The 25,891-nt window shown below is 33.5% G+C and overlaps 1 protein-coding gene across 1 annotated transcript in view; it reads right to left on the bottom strand.

Moving 5' to 3' along the window:
* AP4E1 (adaptor related protein complex 4 epsilon 1 subunit) overlaps nt 1-25,891 on the bottom strand; it is a 71,501-nt gene that overhangs the window by 16,037 nt on the left and 29,573 nt on the right. The window contains exons 6-16 of the mRNA XM_023527718.1: nt 23,958-24,137; nt 22,015-22,181; nt 19,220-19,293; nt 12,938-13,060; nt 12,726-12,835; nt 11,077-11,216; nt 9,966-10,078; nt 9,743-9,861; nt 5,521-5,823; nt 3,570-3,684; nt 309-429 (exon numbers count right to left, since the gene is read on the bottom strand). Of these exons, the coding sequence (XP_023383486.1) occupies nt 309-429; nt 3,570-3,684; nt 5,521-5,823; nt 9,743-9,861; nt 9,966-10,078; nt 11,077-11,216; nt 12,726-12,835; nt 12,938-13,060; nt 19,220-19,293; nt 22,015-22,181; nt 23,958-24,137 (1,565 nt within the window). The remainder of the gene's footprint in view (nt 1-308; nt 430-3,569; nt 3,685-5,520; nt 5,824-9,742; nt 9,862-9,965; nt 10,079-11,076; nt 11,217-12,725; nt 12,836-12,937; nt 13,061-19,219; nt 19,294-22,014; nt 22,182-23,957; nt 24,138-25,891) is intronic.

The raw sequence follows: 25,891 nt of genomic DNA, 5'->3' as shown, positions 1-25,891 counted from the left end.
TTTTTTTAATGTGAGATTCCATATTTATATATATGAATATATAAACATATGTATATATACACACACACACATATAATATGTAGTAATAGCACACACATCATTACTATGTGTAAAGGTTGTATACATCCTATGATGTCTTAGAAGTAAGCAAGCTCTTTTAAAGTATAAGGACAACTGAACAGTATCAACACTTTGCGAGCAATAAATAGAAACAACTGAAACAAGAGCCCAAGTAGAATTTAGCTTTCAGGAATCCTTCTACATTTAAGGACTCCCATGTTTTTGATTTCAATAGGAATTGAACTTACTCTTTCAGCCCTGTCTCTGCACTATTCCCAGATATATCTGAACCAAGAGAAATGCCAGCAGGAGACTGTCGTCCAGTGAAGCCAGATGAAAAGGAGAGTCCATACGGTTCAAAATTGAGAACTAGAATTTTAAAACAATAACAGAGGTTTGTATTTAAGACAAAGAGAAAATTATTTTTTAAAAGGAAAAATTATCAGTTATTATTTACTACTGAAATAAAATAATTGAAGACTAGAATCCAGTGAGTGACATTTTGTTAACTAGGAAGGACTTTGGAAATGTTCTAATCAAATATTTATAGTAATAATAAAGCAGCTATGATTTATTGAATGTCTACTAGAGTCTTCATACTACTAGTTAACCAAAGATAGTTCTTCTTTTTTATAATTTTACCTCCCTTAGAAGCTAAAAAAGAATTTAGTTAGGAAAGACAATTGATAAACCAGGTCTATTGAAAAGATGCTGTTCTCATGCAAAAGTGTTTAAGCTATGAAGAGACAACCATGTTTTTGCCTAATAAAAAACATGCTCTTGGGTACATTCCTATACCAAACTGACAGACAGAACCCTCAATGTGAAATCTCCCTTACTAACAAAGAACAAGATTTATTCAGGTTCAGATTCCTTCAAGTCTGTATACCCAAATGAATTCAATCAGAGCCATGAAAATTCATATCGTTATTGTGGAGAGCAGATGCCAATATCTATTTTCTTCTTTTGAAGTAATAGAACCCTCAATTCTTAGCTAGATATATAAACACCCAAAAAGAGATGACATTTCCAGACTCCTTTGCCATTTGACTGAGTTCTGGCTAATGAAATTATGCACATGTTTTGTGTGCAACTTCTGGGAGGAATTCTCCTGGAAGAAAAAACATCTTTTTTCTCTCCTTTCCTCTTTTATAGTCATGAAGCAATCGTCAATCCCAGGTTGCCTACTTATGAATTTCTTTAATGGGAAAGAACAATAACCTTCTACCTTGATAAGGCGCCTCTTTGTTTGTTTTCGAATATGCTATTTAGCTGAGCCTAATCCTTACTGGTATATGTATCTTTTTAAACTGGATTACAATGCAAATCATAAAAAGTATCTTAGAAAATATAAATGTGAACTTCTGTAATTATTATCTTCATTTTACAAATGAAGAAACTGTGGCAAAGAGTTTGTCATGGACTTGAACCCAAGATTACTAAGACAAGAAATGACAGAGCCAGATAAGAAATCAGATACTCTGGTTCCAGAGCTGCACTCTCAACTATTATGTTATTTTGCCTCCTCCAAAGGAAACAGCATCTAATCCAAAGAGTACTAAATAAATGCTTGTTTGTTAGCTAAACAAATGATATAGAAGAGGAATCAATATGCAAGAGAAAAAAATGAGCTAATTAGTAATCAAGAGAACTGAGTTCTTGACGTAGGATAGGTGTTAACTAGATATATGAACTAGACCTTAATTTCTTAGGAAAGTGAAGGGTTCAAACTAGTTCAACAGTTTGAAAATGCTGATTTGATAACCAGGGTCAAGCTGGCTTTGTAGAATCACCCACAGACCTTTTTATACATAGCGCCAAGCTTTCAGAGATTTAGATACAGAAGGTATAGAAACGGGGCTCGAAAATCTGCATTATTTTTAAAATCTCTCTTTGTGATTATGCAAATGATTTATAAAAATCTCAAATAAGGTCAGTATCAGAACTGACTGATACTTGAAGGGTTCCAGAATTAACAACTTTTTAGTCCAAAAATACCAGTTTCCCCCTATCCTTTATTTTGTCTTATAGCCAGTCCAATTCTAAGATATATAATTTTATAACTGATTCCTCAAGTATTTATTAAGCATTTGCTATGTCCTGTCTCATAACTGATCTCTTTTTCCATAACAGACAGTATAAGCTCATAAAATTTTATTTTTACTTTAGAGAACTTTTGAAAAATAGATTTGGGAGGAGAAGAAAAGAGCCTAATTTGAGAGCTTAACCCCATTTATAATGAATATTCTATGGGAAAAAAGATGTACTTGGCAAAGGAATGCACTAACTCGGGGAATTCCAGGGTTATCTACTATATTTACATCAGCAACTTAAATTATTTTAAGAAAGAAAACAGGCAGTGCCAGGAATTAGGCTCCTTGTCCTATCTCCCCTTCCCTACCCCATCCCTGAATTACAGTAATAGCAACTGATGACCTCCAGACATTTTAGAATAAGGAAACAGGGCAATTGGACCACATCTGTCACTCTGGAACTCTAGATTTTCCCTCCATGTCCTGGATGTCATAAAGCTTCTATATGCAAGATAGTCACAAGTCCAGCAATTGTAATTCAAAACTTAATTTTTTTTCCTGTACATTTTCTATCGATATATAAGGAGTTAAACTGATTGCCCTTTGAAAGAAAACTGAATTTTCTGGGCCATTGGGTATCACTGTACTAAATAATATGTTAAAAACCTTAAAAGAGCAAATACTCTACAAAAAAATAACATCAAGCCTATTATTAGTGTTTAGACTTTTTGATCTCATTTTAGGATCAACCATTTTAGTTGTGACTAGCACAGAGCCTAGAGAATAGTAAGTACTCAACAAAAGTCATTAAACGATGAATAGAAAAAAAGAGATCTTTCATTATTGAACTTTTCAGTATAAACATTCTGAATCCCTATATATATAATATTCAGTGGTCTCCCTTTATTCATTTCATATACATACTTCCTATCCATCATCCAAATATCTCAAAGATTTCCTCTTTACCAAAATCATGACAGAAGTCTTTCCCTGACAAGCTATGTTTCTTAAATGTACAGCTATTCATTCTTTTCTTAGCTGTTCCTAACTTCACTGATCAGGTATTTTGTTGGAGGGAGCATTCTAACATACTTAAGACATATAAAACTATTCAGAATGCAACTGAAACTCACGAGTCCATAGTAACCAGAGTTTTCTTCTGAAACTTTTTTTACAGATATACCCACACTAGTATCTGTCAGCCATCTAGCACAGTGATAATTCAACTTTCAAGGTCTTTCAAAATTCCAGGATGGCTGTTATCTCTCATGCACTTCATATGTATATGAAAGCCTGTGACTTTGGGAATACCTTTAGGCTAACTTTTTATTTTTGGATTTTCAAATTGCTGCTCAGTGTAAACAAGTCACAAGAAGATTTAAAGAGGGATAATAAAAGTAAATATCCTGTTATTTACTTACATGCATAAAAAAATGATGTCCCTATAATATAGCTTATAAATTCATGAAAAATTACCTTTTTCCTGAGAAAGTTTTTCTTCCTGCCTTTGGTGGTGAGGTTTGTAAGGTGCTGCCCCCTGACTGAGTTCTTCGGCCACGTAACCATCCAGAAAAGATAAGGAGGCATCTACCTGTATTAAAAATTCAGAAGTAAAAAATTTACCCTAAACAGTAGATTGTACATTCACATAAGTACTTTCAGTCCATATATGCTAAAATTTTTTTCAGTGAAACAGAACTTCAATTCCAAAAGTGCTACCTGTCTAGATTTCTGAAACACCTATAACAAATCACACAGCTAATTATCTAACAATGCAAGTCATTTGCAGTTATTACTGATTTCACTGCATTGAAGAATACATTTTTGAGCATCCAATGTATCAGGGCATCATGTTAGATGCTAAGACTGAGACAAAGGAGATATAGTTAATGCACTGATGAGACTTGTAATCTACTAGAGGAGACACATACACTAGGAGCTATAATCTGTATTAGTTTCCTGTTGCGGGGGGCTAGTTCATTCTGGAGGCTCCAGGGGAGAATAATAAATTCCTTGTCTCTTCCAGCTTCTAGAGGTCACCTTGGTTAATGGCCACATTATTCTGATTTCTGCTTCTATTGTTATTTTGCCTTCTCCTGTGACTTCTTGCCTCACTTTTAAAAGAACCCTGTGGTTATATTATGCTTACTTGATTAATCCAGAATAACCTCTCCATCACAAAATCCTTAATAACATCTACAAAGCCCTTTTTACCATGTAAGTAACATACACATAGGTTCCTTTGATTTAACTGATTCCCTTGTACCTGAAAATGCTTTTTCACAAATCTATGAAAAATTACTTCATTTCAGGAAGAACAGAAAAGTACATGAGAGTGATGAAAAGAAATTAGAGATAAAGAAAGAGTAAGGGGAAAGAGAAAAAGGAAAAAGAGGAAAGAAAGAAAAATGAGATATACACAAGAGGATATAGCAGTGATGACATCAGGAACCAGAGATTTGCTTCTGATTTAGCCAAGTGTATGCAAGCAGTTCAGATAATTTAGAACAGCAGGTAATTCTCAAACATTTAAGTGGCATAACACATTCTGAATTTGGAAAGGTTTGGTTTCAATAAGATTCTTAAGAGATGAAGCTATGTTATCATTACCTTTTATTGAAAAAAGAGAAAGTGTGGTCACTTCGAATTTAATACTATGTATGGCATGTTTATTCATCGTTTCAATGAATGTCTCTCGAATGCCTACCAAATGTTAGCGGAAGTCCTCTGCCTTTGAGGAACTATTGAAAGAACTAACAAATAAAAGTTTAAAATGAATACAAGCCATAAAAATCTGATACAGAATTAATGGGAATACTGCCTGTCCTCTGCTCTTTCTCAACCATATGACAATCTAACACATAAAACTTTGAACAAATCTTGTTTCCTTTTGGAAGTTTTCTGATTTACATCAATCTGAGAGAGAGACTGGCACAAATTCAGAGGCTGAATAGAGAATGAGTGCTTTGGGTTAAAGGGGGTAATGGCTGAGAGTAGGTGAGAGAAAGAAAGGTGGGTAGGTCAGGTTCCAAAGTGGTAAAGAATTTAGACTGTAGATGGACAAAATAAAGAACTATTTTTTTTTTTTTTAGATTCTCAAAGAGAGTAATAATTAAATAATATATTAGAGAAATTCAAAAGATAAAAACAAAAATTCTTGAATTATTATATATAAAAGATTTTCAAAGAGTATCAATCCCTTTACTGCAGTTCTCTAGAAGAGATATTCTTCTATTCCTGACTATTTAGGATCACTACTGAATGGACGCTCTCAAATTCTCTCATACTAATGTGAGAAAAACTCCAATCTTCATCTTCAGTGCTACAGAAACTTTATTTTGATATAGTCCAGATATATCGCAAATGCAAGGATTATTCTGTTTAAAGACTATAAAGTTTTTAAAAAGATGGAACACAGATGTCTTACCACCATGTCTTCACAACTCTTATTAACTGGAAGCAAGCTCTTCATAAATTCCACATTCTCATGCAAATGTTTTAATTCAAATGCATGCTGTCTCATACAAGTATCCAAAGACACGGTAAACTCCTGGATTAAACTCTCAACAATGCTAGAAGAGTGTGCTTGGGGGGTTAACTTGGTCACAGCAGCAATTAACCAGGCTTTTGTTTCTGAAGAAGTGGTGTCGTTCATAAGTAACCCGTAGAGCTTGGTTATAACTTCTTCTGGTGTTTCCTTATCTAAGAGGTAGGAATACTCTCCTAACACCTATAAGTAAAACAAGAAGATGTTTATATGCAAATATCAAGTTATACAGCAAACTATACTCAGAAATCTAAACAAAATGCCTACTGCTGGAGTAAATGTAATCTAGATTAAACATATTCTCATAGTGAAGAAATTATTAGATAAAAATATAATTGTACATTTTTAGGTTCAAAATTATACCAAGAATTGGAACTCAATACAAAAAACTTTTCCACATTTTTATCATTAAAAATGTATAAAGCAGATACCTTTACAAGTTAGCTTTCTTCTGAACTTATAGGTTTGGTTGTTGGTTTTTACAAGCACTTTCACATTCTGTTATTATCTTCCAATAAGCATTTAAATGAGTGGTTCTCACATGCAGTATGTATAAGAGTCACCTGAAGTGTTTCATTAAAATACAGATTTCAAGGCTCTAACCCCAGATATTCTGATTTAGTATGTCTGTGGAATAATCTACAATATAAATTTTGAACAAGCATCAGCTGATTCTGATGGAGATGATCCACTGAACTTTGAGGAACACCAATCTATGTTGCATCCTTTTTCTTGCATCTAACTTATTTAGTTGATATATAATCCTATTGATCTAAGAATCATTAATAAACTGATAATTCATGGAGGTGAGATCTTTCCTAAGTGGTATTTATAAAGTATTTTCATGTCTTTGGTGTACTACTGGCACTAGCAAGAAAAAAAAAGAGGGAGGTGAGTTGACAGTTAAGGGAAGATTTATAGCTAGTAACAAGAAAAGGAAAAAGAAATAAGATTAAATATGTTCTATCTTTAAACAGTGAGATAATTTTTTGAGTGGTTTAATAAAAAATGGAAGATAGCTCTAGAAGAGCAGATAGCCTAAATCCCAGTTCAAAAATCAATAGATTTTATGTTTCTGGGAAGATGGAGTAGAAGTATTTTTCCCCTATTCTTCCCACTAAGTACATGTAAAAACCCTTGATGTTATATATAAAACACACATAAAAAGACTCTGAAAGTTAAAGAAAAGAAAGCATATCACTAAGGACCTTGGGACCTAAAGAATGATACAGTGGGTTACTGTTGCCTCACATACCCTAGACTGGGTACTGGTGAGCCAACCACCTGGAAAAAATCAGTGGACTCAGATAAAAAAAAAGTCCCAAGAAAAGCCCACTCTCTAGCCAAAGAGCCAGGAAAACAGAAAACTTTTAAACAATAATCCTTCTACTCCAGGCAAGCACCACATAGAAAAACTGCAGACCCACCCAGTCTAGCAAAGGCTGAGTGGACAGCCAAGACTTCTGCCCCTACCAGGCTATAAGAAGCACCACAATTCCTCCTGAAGGGTGATGACAGAGAAGGTCGAGTGCAGGGGAAGGGCAGGACTTTCATCCCCACCAAGCTGTAGAGGTCCACTCCTCTGCAGTGCCCATAAAGACCAAACAGGAAGCCTGCACCTCACTTCCACCCAGGTATAAAGAGGTACCTCATCCACTTTCTTTTGAGGTGGTATCAGGGGAATCCTAGAGAGGAGCAAGGACTTTCACCACTGTTCAGCAATAACAAGGCCACCGCTTCATGGTGTCAGTGTGTCAGTGAAGGCCACATGGTTAATCTCAACACCATTTCCAAAAGAATTATATCAACATTTATAGAACACACCACCCAGTAACAGCAGAATATCCATTCTTTTCAAGCATCCACAAAACATGTAACAACATAGACCATATCATAGGCCATAAAACAAACCTCAACAAATTTAAGAGGAACTGAAATCACAGATCATTTTCTCGAATCAATACAGAAAGTCAAACTAGAAATCAGTAACATGAAAGATAATAGCAAAATTTCCAAACACTTAACACTCTTCTACACAATCTTTCTAGAAAACGGAAGAGGAAAGAAGACTCTCAATTCATCTTATGAAGCCAATTTAATACCAAAACCAAACAGATAGAGTAGAAAAGAATGAAAACTACAGACCAATATCCCTCATGAACAGAGATGCAAAAATTCTTAACAAGGTTTCGAGAAATCTACAAAAAATATCCTAGATTAATAAGTGAGTTCAGCAAGATTGCAGGGTACAAGATAAAAATACAAAAATCTATTATATCTGTATATAGTATTAGTAACAAACATATATAAACCAAAATTAAAAATACATTTACTACTTCTCTAAAGAAAATGAAATACTTAAGTATAAATCTAACAAAACACATACAGGATCTGTATGCTGCAGAAAGAAATAAAAACACTCTTAAGTATGTGGAGTGACATGTCACATTCATGGAAGAAACAAACAAATGGCCACCAAATACAATAACCAATTTAGGCAAGTATTATTGATGCTAAAATCACTGGTAAAAGAGAGTTGAGGAAAAGATGTTCACATAGCCTCACAAAATAATCTCAAATATTAGTTATAAATTACTAAGGAGAAAGGGTGCCTTTACAATGGAGAGATCTAAAGGTCACCATAGTAACCAAAGAAATTTACAATCACCAATAACTGGAAGAACTGATATTATATGCATCCTGATATGATGCAGTGGGAAGTACATAATATTGCCAATGCAGGATTCTTGCTAAAAATGTTTAACTGAACTCGAAATAATCAAATTCAGAATGTTAGACAATCTACAAGTCAACAGGATTCATCCAAAATATCAATATCAAGAAACTAAAAATCACTGTAAAATAAAAAAAACCGAGGATCGTGCTATTTGTGAACCCTGACTGGATCTGCAATTGGGGGGAGTGCAAAAGCAGACATGAGAGACATTTTTAGGACAACTGGATAAATCTGAATATAAACTATTACATAATATTAATGAATTAACATCACATTTCTTAAGTGTTATGATGGCTTTATCATTACCTAGAACAATGTCATTATTATGAGATTCACGTTGAATTTTTTATGGGTGAAGTGTCATGAAGTCTACAACTCAATTTTAAATAACTCAGTAGAACAAACTGTATATAAGTAGACCTAGATATAGATGTTGGATACAGTAAAGCAAAAGTGGTTAAAAGTATTACCTGGGACTCTAGATCAAAAGCATAGGGGTATTTATTATACTAATCTTTCAACTTTCCTATAGATTAGAAAATTAAAATTCTTAAATAAAAGTCTGGGTAAAATATAAGTTAACACACGAACATTTGGCAAAACTATAAAACATTAAAATGAGTATATTCTATGACCCAGCAGTTGCACTTCTCCAAATCTCCCCCCATAAAGAAACACTCACTCATATGCACAAGAATATACAAAGGTGACAGGATGTATGTGATTACATATGATTAAATTACATAAAATTGTGTCTTTTGTCTTACAAAAAGATGATCTCCCTTGCTGGCTTTGATGAAGCAATCAGCCATGTTGAGAGGCCCAGATGGCAAGAAACTAAGAGCTATTCTAAGAGCTAAGGGTGGCCTACAGTTGACAGTTTAACCTCAAATTCTGTTTCATAGCTGAAGAAACTGATTTCTGAACTTGGAAGTAGATCCTTCACCAGTCAAGCTTCAGATGAAACAGCAGCCCCAGCTGACACCTTGACTGCAACCTTGAGAAACCCTAACTATATCACAGATATAAGAAACTACTAACTATATCACAGATATGTTGAATATTCACACATTCAAATATAGATTCACATAGAAAACACAACAAATGTATTGTAGACACAGACAGAGATCTCAACAAATATCCATATTTAAAAGAATAGACAAGTGAGATGGCAGGAAAAATTAATAGACAAGTAAACAGTAAAGGGATAGAAGGCAGCCACTGTGGTAGTGGGGGGTGGGGGGGGGTGAGGGGGGAATTGACAGCTGAAAGAGTTAACTAAGTAGAACTGAAGGAAATATATTGTTAGTATTTGGTTTTATAAAAAATGTTATAAACATTTATGATTTAATGTACTTTGCTCACCCAACTCATAACTTGAAGAAATCTCTGTGGATAGAACACATTTTCCACATCTAGTAACGTGAGGTAAGACTGAACTGCATAAAGTCTTAATTGTTGATCTTCTGTTTCATCCTCGAAACCTACAAAGAAATTGATATATCATTTTAATTTCTACTAAATTCTCTAAGGACTCTGTAATAAAAATATTTAATTTTAAAATCTTTATTTTATAGAATGTAATAACCTTCTGCTAGCAGTCTCAGGAAGTTATTGGGAATATCAGGATGCATTACATCTCCTCCCACTGAAAACACAGCATTCATTGTCTGAATAAACCACGCATTATCAGGAGCATATGTGTCCACAAGTGTTAAGAACAAGTACACTTCCAAATGCCACTTACTAAAATTATCCTTTCTGCATCAGCCTTTTAAAAATAACCCAAATTCATCCTGGTTTGGCATTTTTACCTTTATTTAACCTCTGCCAAAAAATTGTTCTGTACTCAAGTTTTAAGTAAAATAGATGCTCAGTAAACTTTATTTAATAAACTTAAAATAAAAAAACTTCATGTTGCTTTATCTAGCACCCCCCCCCTTGCACATAACAGGCATCCAATAAATAAATGTGAAATAACTGAATGTTCCAGCAAATTATGGACAAATAATGAAACATGATATACACTTCAGAGAGGCTAAATGTTGTGATGTGTCTACTTGAACTTGTTTACTCTCTTTTCTAATCTGTTCCTCTTCAGTTCTAAAATTCTATCATTCTGCTGGCCAGAGCTACAGTAATGACTAGTACTTCAGCAATTTCCAAAATAACCTGATTAACATTATTCATTCATTCATTCTTAGCTTTAACAAAACACATCTTAAAAAGAATGGATTATCCTTGTGACCTGTAAAAGTTCCTCTTTTAAAAAACTAATGTGAAAAAAAGTAACATGTGAATGGAGTTAGTAACTATTCCGTGACAATTTTAATATAAACAATAGTGTAAAGGATAAATTTTAGTATCCTGATTCTCCCACCCACAAGAACTTTTACTAAGAAAAGAAGCTGAGTAGGAAGTAAAGTCAAAAACAAGGAGGGACGGAAAGAAATAAGGCAGATGTTCCTCTGTCTTCTTCCCTATAATGCTGACCAACTGTATGAAAAGAACCAGGAAAAAAGCCAACCCCTAAGAAGTCTAAAGGAATTCCTGTTCTTGATGAGAGGCTTGAATATCAGGAATGGAAGTTATTGCTGGGCTCTGAACTCAACTTGCAAGTGAACATGTCTATACCAATCATTTTTACATCACTGTGTAACTAAAGATATTTTATGACTCATGGTACAAAGAAAGGATATTTCTCTGCCAGCTCAGCAATTTTGCCAACCAAATTGATGATAATATACTCTTCTTTGCTCTGATGTAAATATTCAAGCATTTTCTGGACAATCACTGTTACATTCTGTGCATTAGTAATTCTGTAAAGAAGTTCCAGAGTCTGTTTAAGAAAGAAAAATAAAAACGGTATTATAAAACTATGCATGATAACACCAAAAAATATAGTAACATGTTTATAACATGGTTGATTCTTCCACTTTTACATAAATCTATTGGCAAGTCAGTTAATAGGTGCTCAAGAAATGCACAGAACTTAATAAAGGTAACTTTATTAGAAATAAAGAAATAGAGATTAAAATTCCTCTGACTGAAGATGGCAAATGCTGACTGAAACACAAAAAAATTAAAACTAGAAATTATTCAAAATTTATAAAACTAAATGATTATTAAAGACATTTAGATACAAAATAAGAAATAAAGAAATAGAACTTAAGTAAAACTATTGTTAAAAAAATGAATTATGATCAATTCCAAAGCCTAAAAGCCTTCTATTGATAGAGATAATTACAATCTGACATTTCTACATGACAGGCTGTGTAAAGACTAAAAAGCTAAAACTTTTATAATCTATTTTCTAAAAATATATCATCTTCTTAAACCTACATTACTTATGCCTGTCTGTATGTGTGTGCGTGTGTACACACACAGACACACACATGCATATAAAAATCTAGTCTTGCAAACTGTATTTTCCACACTACCTAAACAACAGAAAACAGCACATGAGTCATTTGGCCAACCAAGGGCAAATAGCCTATAAGGGATGGACAAAGGTTGGTGGCTCAAGTGCTTTAAAGCCTAGCAATCCCTACGTTCAAAACCTCAGGTATCAAGAACTAACTGTTTTACAGCTGCTTGTCAGTGCTTAGGTATATACCTCTTACTGCCTCAAGTAAAAACAAGTACCACAGTAAGCTCCCATTTGGCTGGCTTTTAAAATCAGAAATAAAGCTATCTACTCTCTTAACTAGGTCCTATATATCATTTTAAATGAAAGTCTAGAGTGATTTCTTTGTAAGAATTAACAGAAATATTTATAAAAATAGACACCCAGGTAAATACTAAAGCAATTTTACAAAAAGAAAAAGTCAAAAAAATTTAGTAAATTACCCATCTCTCCTTCCAAAAAGTTCAAATCATTTTAGAGACATTTTTATCAATTCTTTCAACATTCCTATATATGTGATAGGGAATGCATTAGCCCATTTCACAGATGTTAAAGAGAATAATGAAAAAATACTAATCATTATGTATTACATTTTAAAATGGAACTAATAGGAGGAACCAGCAATAAAATTCAGGTCTCCTATTGACATAATTCTTGGACGAAAAAAGTACTAATGAATCCATACAGGTAATTGGACCTAACTCTTCCAACTCATAATTTAAAACCATTCGTGTGGATACTGACACAAATACTTTTTAGAAAAGTTCCTTAAACTTTAGTAGAAAGAAAAAAATGCTCTCAAAAGTTAAAAAAAAAAAGTGTATGTGCATGCACACGCACCTACACTCTACTCTGCCTACCACTTTAATCTCTCTATATAATAACAATAAAATGTTTAAAAATTGGAACATTTCACATACACTATTCAAAATACCAGTTTACCTCTCTCTTAATAATGGGATCAGGATGGTCTAAGCATTCAATTATCGTCATCTGGTGTTGAAGAGCCAGAGTAGGATCCTGTTGGATGACATAGGTAAGAGCTTTCAGTCCTAGAAACAAAAATTACATTATACAAAGTGACTTGAAGCAAATATTCAGCAAATTTCAAAAGCTTTTTTTGTAATTTCGGTGAAAAGAACCAATCATCTTACCTAAATATTTGAGATTTATTTTAGGTGATAGAACAAATTTCCCAATGCACTTGGCAGCCTTCTCAAGTAATTCTGATTTAGGATAAATAGAATAGACTGTATGCACACATTCAAACAAAATAGCTAGACAAAGAAAATATAAAAATGTCAGGGATCATGTTAAGGCATAATAAAATAACACATCTGTGTAGACTCATAACAAAACAAACTAACCGAAAGGTCAGTTTTAGTCAAAAATCTTTTTATGGAAAATTTTCAAAGATATGAACTTTACTGTTCTCAGGCTTATACAGTTATTAGGATTATGTTACCACTGTACAATTTAAAGAGAATTATATATGTTAATAGATAACAATGACAATTCATTCATGCAACAAGTATTTATTGAACACCTCTTATATGCCAGGCATTGTTCTAGCAGTATGGATACAGCAGTGAACAAAGCAGACAAAAACTACTGCCTTCAAGGAGCTCACATTCTAATAGACACATAAGTAATATACTTATTGTTCCTATATAAATAGATATTTCTAACACTCCTCAAATGCTTCAAAATAATTCATTTTTAGGCAGTTTCTACCACTTAGAGAAACTGTGTATTTCAATGTGGTTATATCAATATAATCATTTGGGAGTGTGGATTTAGAATTCAACGTGAATGGAGGACATTTTTGCTTTTTGGAAATTTCTATTGAGAGTAGAGTATTTCATGTAGTTCTAAAAATACTGTGAATCTGAAACAAGGTACATAGTAATAAAAATGTTTGCATACTTAAGAAATCATTTATTTCAAAATAGGGACACTGCTCAAAAATCCTCAAATCACTTCTTTAATATTAACCTCAAAGAACATAGAATAATCTCTTAAACATCTTGATAGTGTTCAAATGTGAATTTTTCATATAGTCAAAGATCTGATAACTATGATAGATCAAAGTGGACACTAAAATTTTTTTTAAACTCTTTTAAAAGGCATGTGTCAAGGAGCTGGAGCTTTGCCATGGAAAAGAAGAATCACTGAGGCACCATTAAGACCAGCATGCCCTATGGAATCATAGTATGAGGAAGTGAGACACAGAATCAGGAGACTGAAAAACAGTTCTACTACAAGTTGAAGCATATCAAGTGTCCTTGATAGAAACATTCCGTCTCTATTTCCAAAAGCTAAAAAATATAACAATCAGACACTTCTTTTGTACAAGATAGATCCTGAATATTCAACTGTTTTACACTGCTAAGTTGTCTATCAATTGAGGTACACATAAATTTTGTGTAAAAAGCTTTATATAAATACTTTCTATAGGAGAGAAAGAGAAAATAAATTAGAAATATAAATTTCTCATTAAGAAGGGAACTGACTTTAATTAAAGGAAAACCTACAAAGTTAATTAAACCTAAAAAGATACTCTGTATATTCAGAAATTGCACAGTAAAATGTCTTTACTCTGTGCTATGAAAAAAGTTGACTTTACAACTTTATGAACTAAACAAAGAGAATCTTAGTCAAGTAACTAATCAACTAAGACAGGAGTGGGCAAACTATCAGTAAATCTAGCCCTCAGCCTACTTTTGGAAGCCTGTGAACCAAGACTGGTTTTCACATTTTTTAATTATAATTTATGTGTAACATTATATTAGCTTCAGGTTACAGTTATATTTTTTAAAAGTTGTAAGACAAACAAACAAAAGAATGTGACAGAAACCTATGTGACTTACAAGGCCTAAAATATTTATGATCTAGCCCCCTTCTCACAAAAAGTCTGCCAAACCCTGGAACTAATGTGACAGTCCTAAGCAAGATTTAAAATGATGAGCTCCATTTTCTATCATAATTGACATGCTTTCCTTATGGTCCTGCCATTTCAGAATTTTCCTACTATCAAATTTTTTTTCTAAAAAAGATTCTCATTACCCGCCTAAAATCTAAACTTTTATATACAGATGCTCCTAAAATTTCTAGAAAGCTAGTATTGTTCAAATATTGCACTTACTAGTCAACTTAATTGTAAATGAGCTGAAAATAAATTTAATAGGTTTTTAAAGTATTTTCCCACCTAGAGCTACATGCCTTTATTCTCCAATGCTACAAAAAAATTGAGTATAAGTCCAAAAATGAAAAAGCAGCCACTCTGCTTTCTCCTCTCCACAATGGTTAAAAGAAAAGTGCTTCTGAGGATTTCTAAACATAAAAACACAATGTGGAGATTTACTCTTCTGGAGCAACCCAGGTCCTAACCAAAATACTACCAACTAAAAATTACCAAATTAAAAATTTAATAACATTCTAACATCTGTGACACTGTGGTTTTATCATAGATATTTTGGGTTGAAATATGCACAAAATTTGAAGTTCTACTGATATGTTATCCTTCAGACTAGACTTTATTTTCATTCTGACAGGGAGATGGGGATAACGCTCAATGGGGATGGAAGTCCAGGTTCTCCACCCTGTCTCCTTTGACACTTTCAGAGGAGGGGATCCTGGTTCCTTCTGGGTGAGGGATACAAGTATTTGCTAATACCAGGCTGTCAGTGCGAGGAACGGGTACCTTATTACTGCTCCCTATGTAGCCTCCACTGACAGTGAGAGGGTGGCCTCAGAATCCCTGACCAGTGACGAAAGCTTGGACTCTCCACTAGGCTTCCTCTAATGCCAACCTAGCAAAAAGGGGAGGGGTACCTCACTACTTTCTGCTCCTGGATAATGTGAAATCCAGGCTTCCCATATCATGTTCACTGACAGTGCAAGGGAGGTGGGCCTCATTAACACCTGGCAGGGATCAAATTCCTGCTCCCCTCTTGGGATTCTCTGCCATCAGCCCAGTGGGAGGGCTGGGGCACCTCTCTGTACCAGAAGAGAGTGGAAATCTCAGCTCTCTACTAAGCCTCTGCTGCAGTAGGTGGATCCATTGTTTTTCCTGTGTTGTACTTAGTTGTAATGGAGGGACTATTGTCTAAAAATTTCCTATCTTGCTAGTTTGCCCTTTTCTTCTTGGTCCTTCTGCTAGAGAGGCTTTTTCTTGGGGCATTTTTGTCTGCACCTGTTGGCATTTCCAAGTTGCTGGCTCTCCAGTACCCAGTTGGAGGTACATGAGGTAAACAAACAAACAAACAAAAACAAAAAACAGGTACTCACTATGGTGTTGTTCCTTTCACCCCAAGGTCCCTAAAGAGTCTACTTTCATTTCTTCATCTTTCAGAGTCTTATGTTTATTTTACATATAATGTCCAGGGTTTTGAGGTATACTTAGTGGGAAAAACAGGGAAAGGTACTTCTATCTACTTCTGATGGTTCTGTCCCTTATATTCCATTTTATATAATTTTCCCAATTCACTAGCTTACTAAAAATGTCATTCTCATCTTTTTAGTATCCTGCCCAAAAATCTTCCATACCTCCAGATTTACACAGTATGAAGCCCAAAATAATTTGGCTGCCATGAGAAGACTTTCACAATATGGCCTTTGCACTGCTCCCACTATAAACTGTCCATTCAGGCTGGTGAGTCAATGTTCTCTGAAATTGTTTTAAACATCCCCATTTGGGCACCTTCTCTCATGTTCTCTCTTCTTAGAAACCCTTTCAGCCTTCTGGCTATCTAAATCCTACTACCTCTCAGGGTCCTATTATATCATTAAGTGCCCTCAGACCCACAGTGACCTCTACTATCCCTGAACTCCTGTAATATTTATTATCTGTACTACCCCTTTGTATTCTACCTTATACTAGTATTATGCTAGTATTATTCATAAGTAAGTTATCTTTTCCATTATATTATAAATTCCTTGAAGGCAAAGATTACATTTTATAGTTCTTCATATCCTCTACATCACTTTATACAATGCCTGGCACATAACATATACTCAATAAATGTCTTTGATGAGATTTACTTCTTGATTTGACACTAAGGTAAGTTATAATAATGGACCTTCATAAATATATGGTTTAGAAAGTATTAAGTTATCAGATAGATAACTGATAAAAGTAAAATAACTTTCTCTTTCTTCAATTCAATTAAAACATATTACTCATTGATCAACGCAGTGCCGGATACTGGGATATGCTGGTCCATAAGACAGACACAGTTCCTGCCCTTATGAAGCTTATAATTTAAAATTCACATTCTTAAGCAATAAAATATTTATATTAGGATTACTCTACTATTGATAAAATCAATGTAAGCTATAAACTGTATCAATACAAATATGGGGTAAAAAGCATAACAATGGAAAGATGAATAAAAGAAATAAACAAAACAACAGAAACTAGAAAGTTTCTGTGGCAAGGTGAAACACTGAACTGACAGCCTACAAAGAAACAAATTGTTGGTGTTGGTTTCAGCAATCTTAATAAGAGAAGGGTGTCCTAGTGGGGAACATTAAAAAATATCAGGTATACAGTGTTCTCCAAATCAAACGGAACAGGTAACAGTAGTTATCTCCAGGAAGAGGAACTGGGTAGTAGGTGATAAGGATTGAAGGGACACTTACTGTTCACTGTATACCTTTTTGTACCTTTTGAATTTTGAACCATGTGCATATATTACCTATTCAAAAAAATAAAAAAATTAAAGCTGAAATGTCAATTACCAAAAAAAAAAAAAGCTTTATGTAAGAAAAAAAGCATACTCTTAGCTAATTTTAAACAGAATTCCTTGAGAACCTTTCAAACTTTTACCCTAAACCCTAATTATCTTTCAAACAAAATGTTTTAACTTATTTTAGCTGCCTGCAAAGACTGTAACACTTCACTGGATCTTCTGACAGCTCCAAGCCAAACCACATGCCTCAATAAGGGTCAGCCTTATCTCTGGCCCCTTATTCTTCTCATTACATAGCAGTAGCCTAGATAGTATCAACTGTTCATTATACCATACACTCATAAGGGCAGGGCCTGTGTCTACCTTATCCATCCTTTCATCTCCCTTACTTAGCAAGGAGGAATACACAAGTCAATCAACTCCTTCCTCAATCTGTATCTAGTTCACAAATCAAGTTTTTGTTTTATAGGCATTCAATAAATACTGGTTGAACAAATGAATAAACCACTCTTACTGCCTTTAATTACCATTTATACATACAAAACATAAATCTATTCTTTTAAATTTACTATCCCAATTCACTACCATGTGCATTATTTTTCCTGTACTAGACCTATGCATCCAATCTTTGCTCCTTATTCCCACTGCATCTTTGTCAAGGACTTTTATTACAGTTAACTAGTTCAATTTCTGGCCTCTAGTCTACCCTACACTTCTACAACCATTGTTCTTAAAGATCCACAGTTCACCACCATCTGAAAAAAGTAATGCTCTTTGTCCCCTACTTCATGGCACTTTACCAGATTAAGAAATGACTTTTCATCTGAGTTATATCTCTCAATTCTTCTTCTACTGCTCTTCTCAATAGCATACAAAATTCAAACTGCTTTACTTCTATCTTTTAAATATCTCTAAATATCCCAATTTCTTCACTGAGCTTTCTCAGACTGATCAATAAGGAACTAATAGTTCTTTCTTCTAGCTACTAAAATTAGAAGATTTTTTAGATACTTTTCTCAGTTCTCCACTCTCCTCCCCAACTTATTCTTGTCTCCTATCACTAAATTATTTTATAAGTTGTATAAAATGATATATAAATAGCAACTCTTCACAAAATAGTCTATTTTATATATCCTTATATATATATATACCACTCATCCTTCAGTTTTGTTCTTAAATACCACTTTTTTATAAAAACCTTCCTTGCTCTCCCCCTCATCTAAAGTTAGTGGCTATATTCTCCCAAAGCATCCTTTAATTTTCCTTTATAGCATTTACAACTCATCCTTTTCCACCTATCTTATCTGTGAGCTCAATGACAGTTTTATTCACAACTGTATTCCAAGTATCTTGCATGGGCCTGATAAATAACAGAAATCTAATAAATATTTGACAACTAGTTGACTGATTTATTTAAGAACTGTCTTCTTAAATATGGAATAGGTCTACTAAGTTGATGAATACTTTAAAAAAAGAGACAATTTCTCTTAAAAAATAAAGTCTTAAAAAAAGAGAGAACTATAATGACAAATTTAGGTCAATATTTAAAACGATGCCATAATTTCAAATTATTTCTATTATTTTCAATGCTTCCATTGAAAAATAATAACCCAAAGAACCACCTTAAAATATAACATATAAAATTCTATTGAAATTTTTAGTATTTTAGTATTCTAACATAGATTTAGTTATGATACTGAAAAATACTGTTAGTCATTAGAGTAGCATTTACATGTTACCTACCATATGTGACATTGTGATTTAACTCGGCTCTTCGTAAGGATTCATCAAGAACATCATACATTAATTCACTTGTCCTGTTTAAAAGACATTTTATTTGCAGTAGAATTTTAGTATTATAACCCAATAAAACATACAGTTTCTCTCTTTAAAACTGAGGATCTACAGAAAAGTGAAAAAAAAAAAATCACTTCTTAAAGATTCCATTTGTTTTTTTCCATGAGCTTAACTTCCTAATATATCAAAGCTGACTAGTCAATGAAGATAAACATAAGTCAACCAACTCTTTCTTCAACCTGTACCTAGTTTACAAATCAGGTTTTTATTTGGTTGAACATACTATCTTTCGTAATTTTCCCTGTAATAAAATATTTCTACCTGTTTCAAGTTACTACAATAATACCTCATATATCCAGATTATCCCAGACAGTATATTATCTTTATTTTAACCACATAATTTTTTAAAGTATTCAAATATTCGCCTTTCTCTAAACAGCACGTTTCTTCAGAAAGAAAATTTTGACTTTCATTTATGTTAAATATAAAAAAAATATTTTGTGGAATTAACAAATTTGTACAGTCCTATGTCTTTATGATCGCTGATTACAGTTACAATACTGGGTTGAGGCAAATACTATAAGAAAACGCAGTGCTTTCCAGAATCCTAGCACTCATTTTCCAAGCCTAGAAAAGTCCTCTCCAAGGTGCCAATGTGAAAATTATGGCTTCTCAGTTGGTATTTCTATATGTTTTAAAAAGTCAAAAAAGACTAATGGAAAAAAACTACCATCAACATAGACTATACACAGTAGTCTTATAGAGAAACTACACTGTAAAGTAAACAAGCCAAAAGATCAAAATAATCTGGAGCTATATGAATTACATATCATGTATATCTTTTTCAGAAAATTTTTTTTCCAAATATGCAGCTATAGAATTCAATTTGAAGTGCATGTACTTTTATTATCTCGACTGAAGTATAAATATCCAGTGAGAATTCTAAAATCCTTCATTTTGTGTAAGCACTTCTTCCACAGACAATAACCATATAGTAGACATTACAAATCCTCACCCCAAAAATTCAGTAATACTACACTTAGATTATAGTCTAGTTTCTTAATTTTAAAAGCCAATGTCTGGAATAAGAGATATAATTAACCACATGAAATGTAGAAACATTTGCCAACATGATCAAGTTAAACATTAATAACCTAAGCAGAATGCTATAAAACACTAGAAAATACTCAGATATAAAAGTCCATAAATATAAGACTTTTCCAGTAAATTAATTCTTTCAATTAAATACATTAGAATCTGTTATAAAATAACATGTTTACTTTGCCACATTGAGCTAATCATGTCTTAAGAAATAAAATCTCATTAGAGTTGGAACAACAAAGGAGAAAACATTCTAATGTTGAACAAAATTATAAGAGTTCCAGTCTCATTCACTTTAATTGTGACTAATTTCTATTCAACTGAGCTCTCTGAAGGTAAGCACCCTCTTAGTCATTTTGTATATATTCTCCAAATTCTCCCATGAAGGAAAGGAATATAATGAGTTAGTGAATTTAGTAAATTCACAAAATGCCTCCAAAGTTACTTCCTGATAACATATGATGGCATTAAATCTTTTTAGACTAAGAAGATCTGGATGCATCACCATGAAATTTGTGGTTTTAAAACAATTCCAACGAACTCCAACTAGAGCTTTACAATAAGATAGGTTGGGTTATATAAAATAAAATATAATTAAGACAAAAATTTTGCGTGTGTCTGGTCCATCACTTCCGCCCTAAGTTTCAGTCAGGATTGAGACTCATAAATGCAGAAGAAAGTAAAATAGTAAAACCAAGAGTGCTACAGCCCAGTTAGCACTCATCAGGTGGTTGTGGGCAGAAATGCTAAAATAACACCAACAAGGCATTACTAGGAGCAACAGTCTAGAGAACAATCTTCTCATAAAGCTAGGCTAAAGAATTAGAATATAAACTTATTTTGCTGCATAAAAGAGCATTATATCTCATAAAGTAAGAACACTGATTAGCAAGTATTTTCTTAAGACAGAAACACAACAGTGACTCAAGCCATGCTCTTTGTCTCAGGAAACTAAAATCTAGTTGGACTTGTTCTCAAACAGCTTAGGAAAAAAATGTAAATAAAAATAATATGTGTGTACACATGCACATACAAAAAAAGAGAGAAAGAATAATAAAGCAAATGCAAATAACTGATGAATCTAGGTAAAGGGCATAAGAGTACTATTCTTGGAACTTTTCTGCAAGTGTGAAAAACTATGGCAAAATAAAAAGTTACAAAATGCATATATAATTGGAAAGATAACCATAAAAAGTTTAATGTAAAGTATTGGCTAAAAGAGTAATTCAGACAAACTACTTAAGAAGGTGAAGCACTCATATCCAACTAAAGCAAGGGTCAGCAAACCATAGTCCATAGGCCTAATTTGGCAAGTTGTATATTTTTGTATGGCTGCTACTTCTTACAGTGGTTTGTTTATCACTATTAAGACAATTAAGCATTGAGAGAATCTGGGTTATCATGAAACCTCTAGGTCAGGGGTCCCCAATCCCAGAGCTTGTGGACCAGTACCAGTCGGTGGCCTATTAGGAACTGGGCCGCACAGCAGGTGAGTGGCATGGGAGTGAAGCTTCAGCACTAGCATCACCACCTCCTCTCCACCTCAGTCATCAGGCATTAGATTCTCATGATGCTAAAAAGGTTGGGGACCACTGCTCTACATGACTAAAGCCTAAGGCTATTGAACTTACTTAGTTTACCTTTGATCATCTTTTCCTAGAAGTCCTAGTATTCTCAAGAGCTGAATTTGTAACCATGGTGCTGGCACACTGTGGTAATTGAAATCTACTGGGAGCTTTCCTCCAACTACTTGCTTCAAAATTGTTACAAAACTCCCAGTCAAGTCTTTATATCCAGATGAATTCTCCTACATACAAAAAAATAAATAAATAAAACAAAAACTTCCTGTTAATAATAATGTCTTACCAAATATAAAATGGACTTGGTTCAAACGCTAGAGAATCTAACTTATTACATGCTCGTTTAGAAGTTTCATGTTCACTTTTAATGAAACAGTGCTCTCATCTGTTTAATTTCTTCCACGATGAAACTCCTTTGGTTACCTGATCCAAAGCTGAATCATCCCCCAAAAAGCTTCCACCACTCCCTACTTGTCCCCACAAATGGTATAATCACATTTCAAGTTTTTTATAATTACATCTTATATAGAACCTTTAATAGTCAACACTAGCAATTAAATCAAAAAAGTAAAAAGAACTGGCATACTGAAAAAGAATAATAATATCTCTACTTCTGATGAAAACCAAAGCCTGTTTGCAATCTCTGAACTTTGTCTGCAAAAGACTTCTCATGTGAATGAGCTAAACGTGTTCTGGTTGGAAGAGCACAGCCAAGACTACTCAAACATTCAAACCCTTCAAATCAGTGAATCTATTAGAAAATAATTAATCTTATAGTATTTAAACATATGTGTGTTTCTGAATGAGTATACCTTGATTATCTGACTAACCACTTGGACTGGGGAAATAAAATACACATTCCTCAAAATGAACACGATTCATCACTATAATTTTTATTATACATCAAGGACAAATTTTTAGAAAGCAAATAATGGCTCTTTCAAAGTCTAGCAAATGTTAGAAGAAAAATAAGATTTAATATCAAATATCTATTTATATCAAACTATTGGGAACACATCTAATACAGAAAAGTGAAGACACTGAAGCTTTGGGCAGCAGTATGAGGGTTGTGTGCCTGTGTGTCCTGACCTGGAGCCAGCGAGTATGTTTATGTTAGGCTTCTAGAAGCAGCTCACTGACACCTCACACACACACCCAAATAAATCCACATTTGTCCCCGTGTTCCCCTCTCCCCCGGTACCCATTGGCCTGGTGTGGTAGACTATAGGTGTCCTGCCTTTGTTCTCATTCTCCTCACACATATTCATGACTTTTAACTTTACTTTCCAACCGTGGTATGTCCATAAAGACAGTATTACACTTAGATGAAGTATTCCTTTTTATAATCGTTTTTTAGAAGGTAAAGGAATGTAATAAAGCTACCTTATGATAAAAAAAAGTGAAGACAATCTCAAGTTCTATAATTTTATTCTAAATTCAAGAGCATATTCCCTATCATTGTGAGGTACTCATGAAATCTCTCACAAACATATACTTTCAGATACAAAGGGTTTCAGAAAATATACTGGAGTTGAATTAGTATAAATCCATATCACCATTTAGAAATTTTTTTTACCATACCATTCAACCCTCCTTCCTCATGTGACACAGTATCAGTGTATGGCTTCGACAATGTAGTCTATGCCTTACACAACCCCCATTGGCTCTCTTCATTTTTATAAGCTGTTATGCATTCCATGATGCTGTACAGAAGAGAGTAACTGCTTGAAAAACTACAAATCTCCAAATTTCAACTGCCTTCTTTAGCCACCATTTTTCCATGCTTCTTTACTAACACGAAAATATTTTAGGCATTAAAAAAAAGACTAATTCTGTAATGTGCCTACAACTCATGCTATCAATAACTTGCAGAAATTACTATTAAAAAGTCAATAATAAAAACTTGAAATATTAAGCATTTTGAAAAATCTGAGTTTTCTTTTAATTCCATAACTATGTTTCTAATAGGAACTACTCAAAACCTGATGAAATTTCCAACTTACCTTAATCATCTTAAGGTATATGTGCAAGGAAGCAGCCATGACCCCAACATCTCTGTCACAAAGTGCTTTCTGAAACTTTATATGAATATGCTGTACTTGATTAGGAGCAATGAGATGGAATTTGTATAATGCTAAAACAGCTTTTCTTCGTATAATCTCCCTAAAAATAAAAAATGAAATCTAAACAACTATCTGAATTGTCAGGCATTTAATTTGAAAAGATGATTTCAATATATCAGCTTCACCTTAACTAAAAAGAATTATACATTTATTATTAATTTCTTTATTCTAATCCACCAAACTATAAAAAGTGGTTATCTCAAGGAGGTAAGATCTCAAGAGGCTTGAACTGCTCATGTTATATATTTCTTTAGTTATGGAATTTTTTTGGTAGCAAGCATATATTATTTTTGAAACCAGAACAAAGAAGATAAGCAAATTTCTCAATTCCCTAATTCCATTTCTGAAAGCCATATCTCTAGAAACTGGGAAAAGAATCAATAATAAGTTTAAATCAGTAAGAGGTAATTTCAGCTAATAATATTAAACAGTCTCTTTATTAAAAGTCTCCTTGGTATTCTGGCTTTCATATTTCTTTTTTTATATTATGAGCAAGCATAGTCCAAATATTTTAGGGGTAAAGGAGAAAACAGGGGGGACTCATAGTAAATGATGTTACTCCTCTCCTCACCCATCTCATAATTCAAAAAATTCGTTACAATGAAGAAAGTATATACAAGTCTCACACTCATTTTTAACAAATAATGTCCAGCACACAAGAAGCAAAAATAAAATTGCTACCCTGTGTGCATAATACAGGTTTCAAGGAAGTATGTTCTTGTTATTCTCTCACTCCTTTTCCACATATATGTGCAAACTATGCTGGCAGTGTTCACTCAAAACAACGATAAATGTCACAAAAGTGAAGTATTTATTTTTAGAGTTCCTTAGCATATATTTCTGTTACCTACAAATGGTCATTCAGCTTCTACTAAATTCCATTAACTAGTAACTCTCTATCTTCCTAGGAAAACAATACCATAATGGAAAATCTTTTTCCCATAGCAAAATTCAGATTAACAAGATATTTGCCATTAGCATTAATACTATGGTGACTGAAAACTACACTCTAATGTATTGGTTTTGAGTGTTAACCAATATTAGTTCTGGGAGAGAACAGGAAGGTGAAGAAAAGAACACAAACTTTGAGCAAGCTCAGGAATCCCTGGGCCTGGCCCTAAGTGGTGGTAGTAACCCAAGACATCAAGAGACCTGGATTCAGGCTCTAGGTCTGGCATGCTGGAATACAGCCAAGGATTCAAAGTCAAGTCCAAACCCTGTCTCCCCTGTCTCACATCTTCATTGTGACATCTACTGGCCTACCAGTAGTTCTGTCTCACATTCTTTGGGTCCACAGTCCACAGAGTGGAGTTAGGTATGGCCATAATTGCAAAAGCAGAGTTTCAAAAACTCTGTTTTAAACTCTAACTAGTAGAAGACAGGAGAAGCCAAGATTTGAAATTAGAGTAAATGGAAAACAAACAGGAAAAAATTAAATTCTCTGAAGAATTTCATATAAAGAGTCAATAAGTATGATTATCACAAAACACTGGTGGTAGGGAAAATTTATATAAAATATGCTCTGCTATGATCAGACCAAGCCATAATTATCTAAGAAAAGTTAATATTTTATTTCTAATAATTAACTGTCTATACCCATCATTTGCTCTAAACACAGATTTGACATAAACAAAACATTATAAAAAGTCTGAAAAAACTATGAAGTTATTCTATCATTCTTAGGAAAAATATCATTTTAGCTGGAAAATTCATAGTTGAAGATTTCTTAAAAAATACAAACCATAAGTCATAAGTCAACATTTTATAACCGTAAAACATGAAAAATACTGACTTAAAGCAGCACATGAAATAAA

Source organism: Pteropus vampyrus, unplaced genomic scaffold (assembly GCF_000151845.1).
Source record: "Pteropus vampyrus isolate Shadow unplaced genomic scaffold, Pvam_2.0 Scaffold19, whole genome shotgun sequence".
Lineage (NCBI taxonomy): Eukaryota > Metazoa > Chordata > Mammalia > Chiroptera > Pteropodidae > Pteropus > Pteropus vampyrus.
Note: the sequence above shows the minus strand (reverse complement) of the source record. Positions and strands in the feature narration are given on the sequence as shown.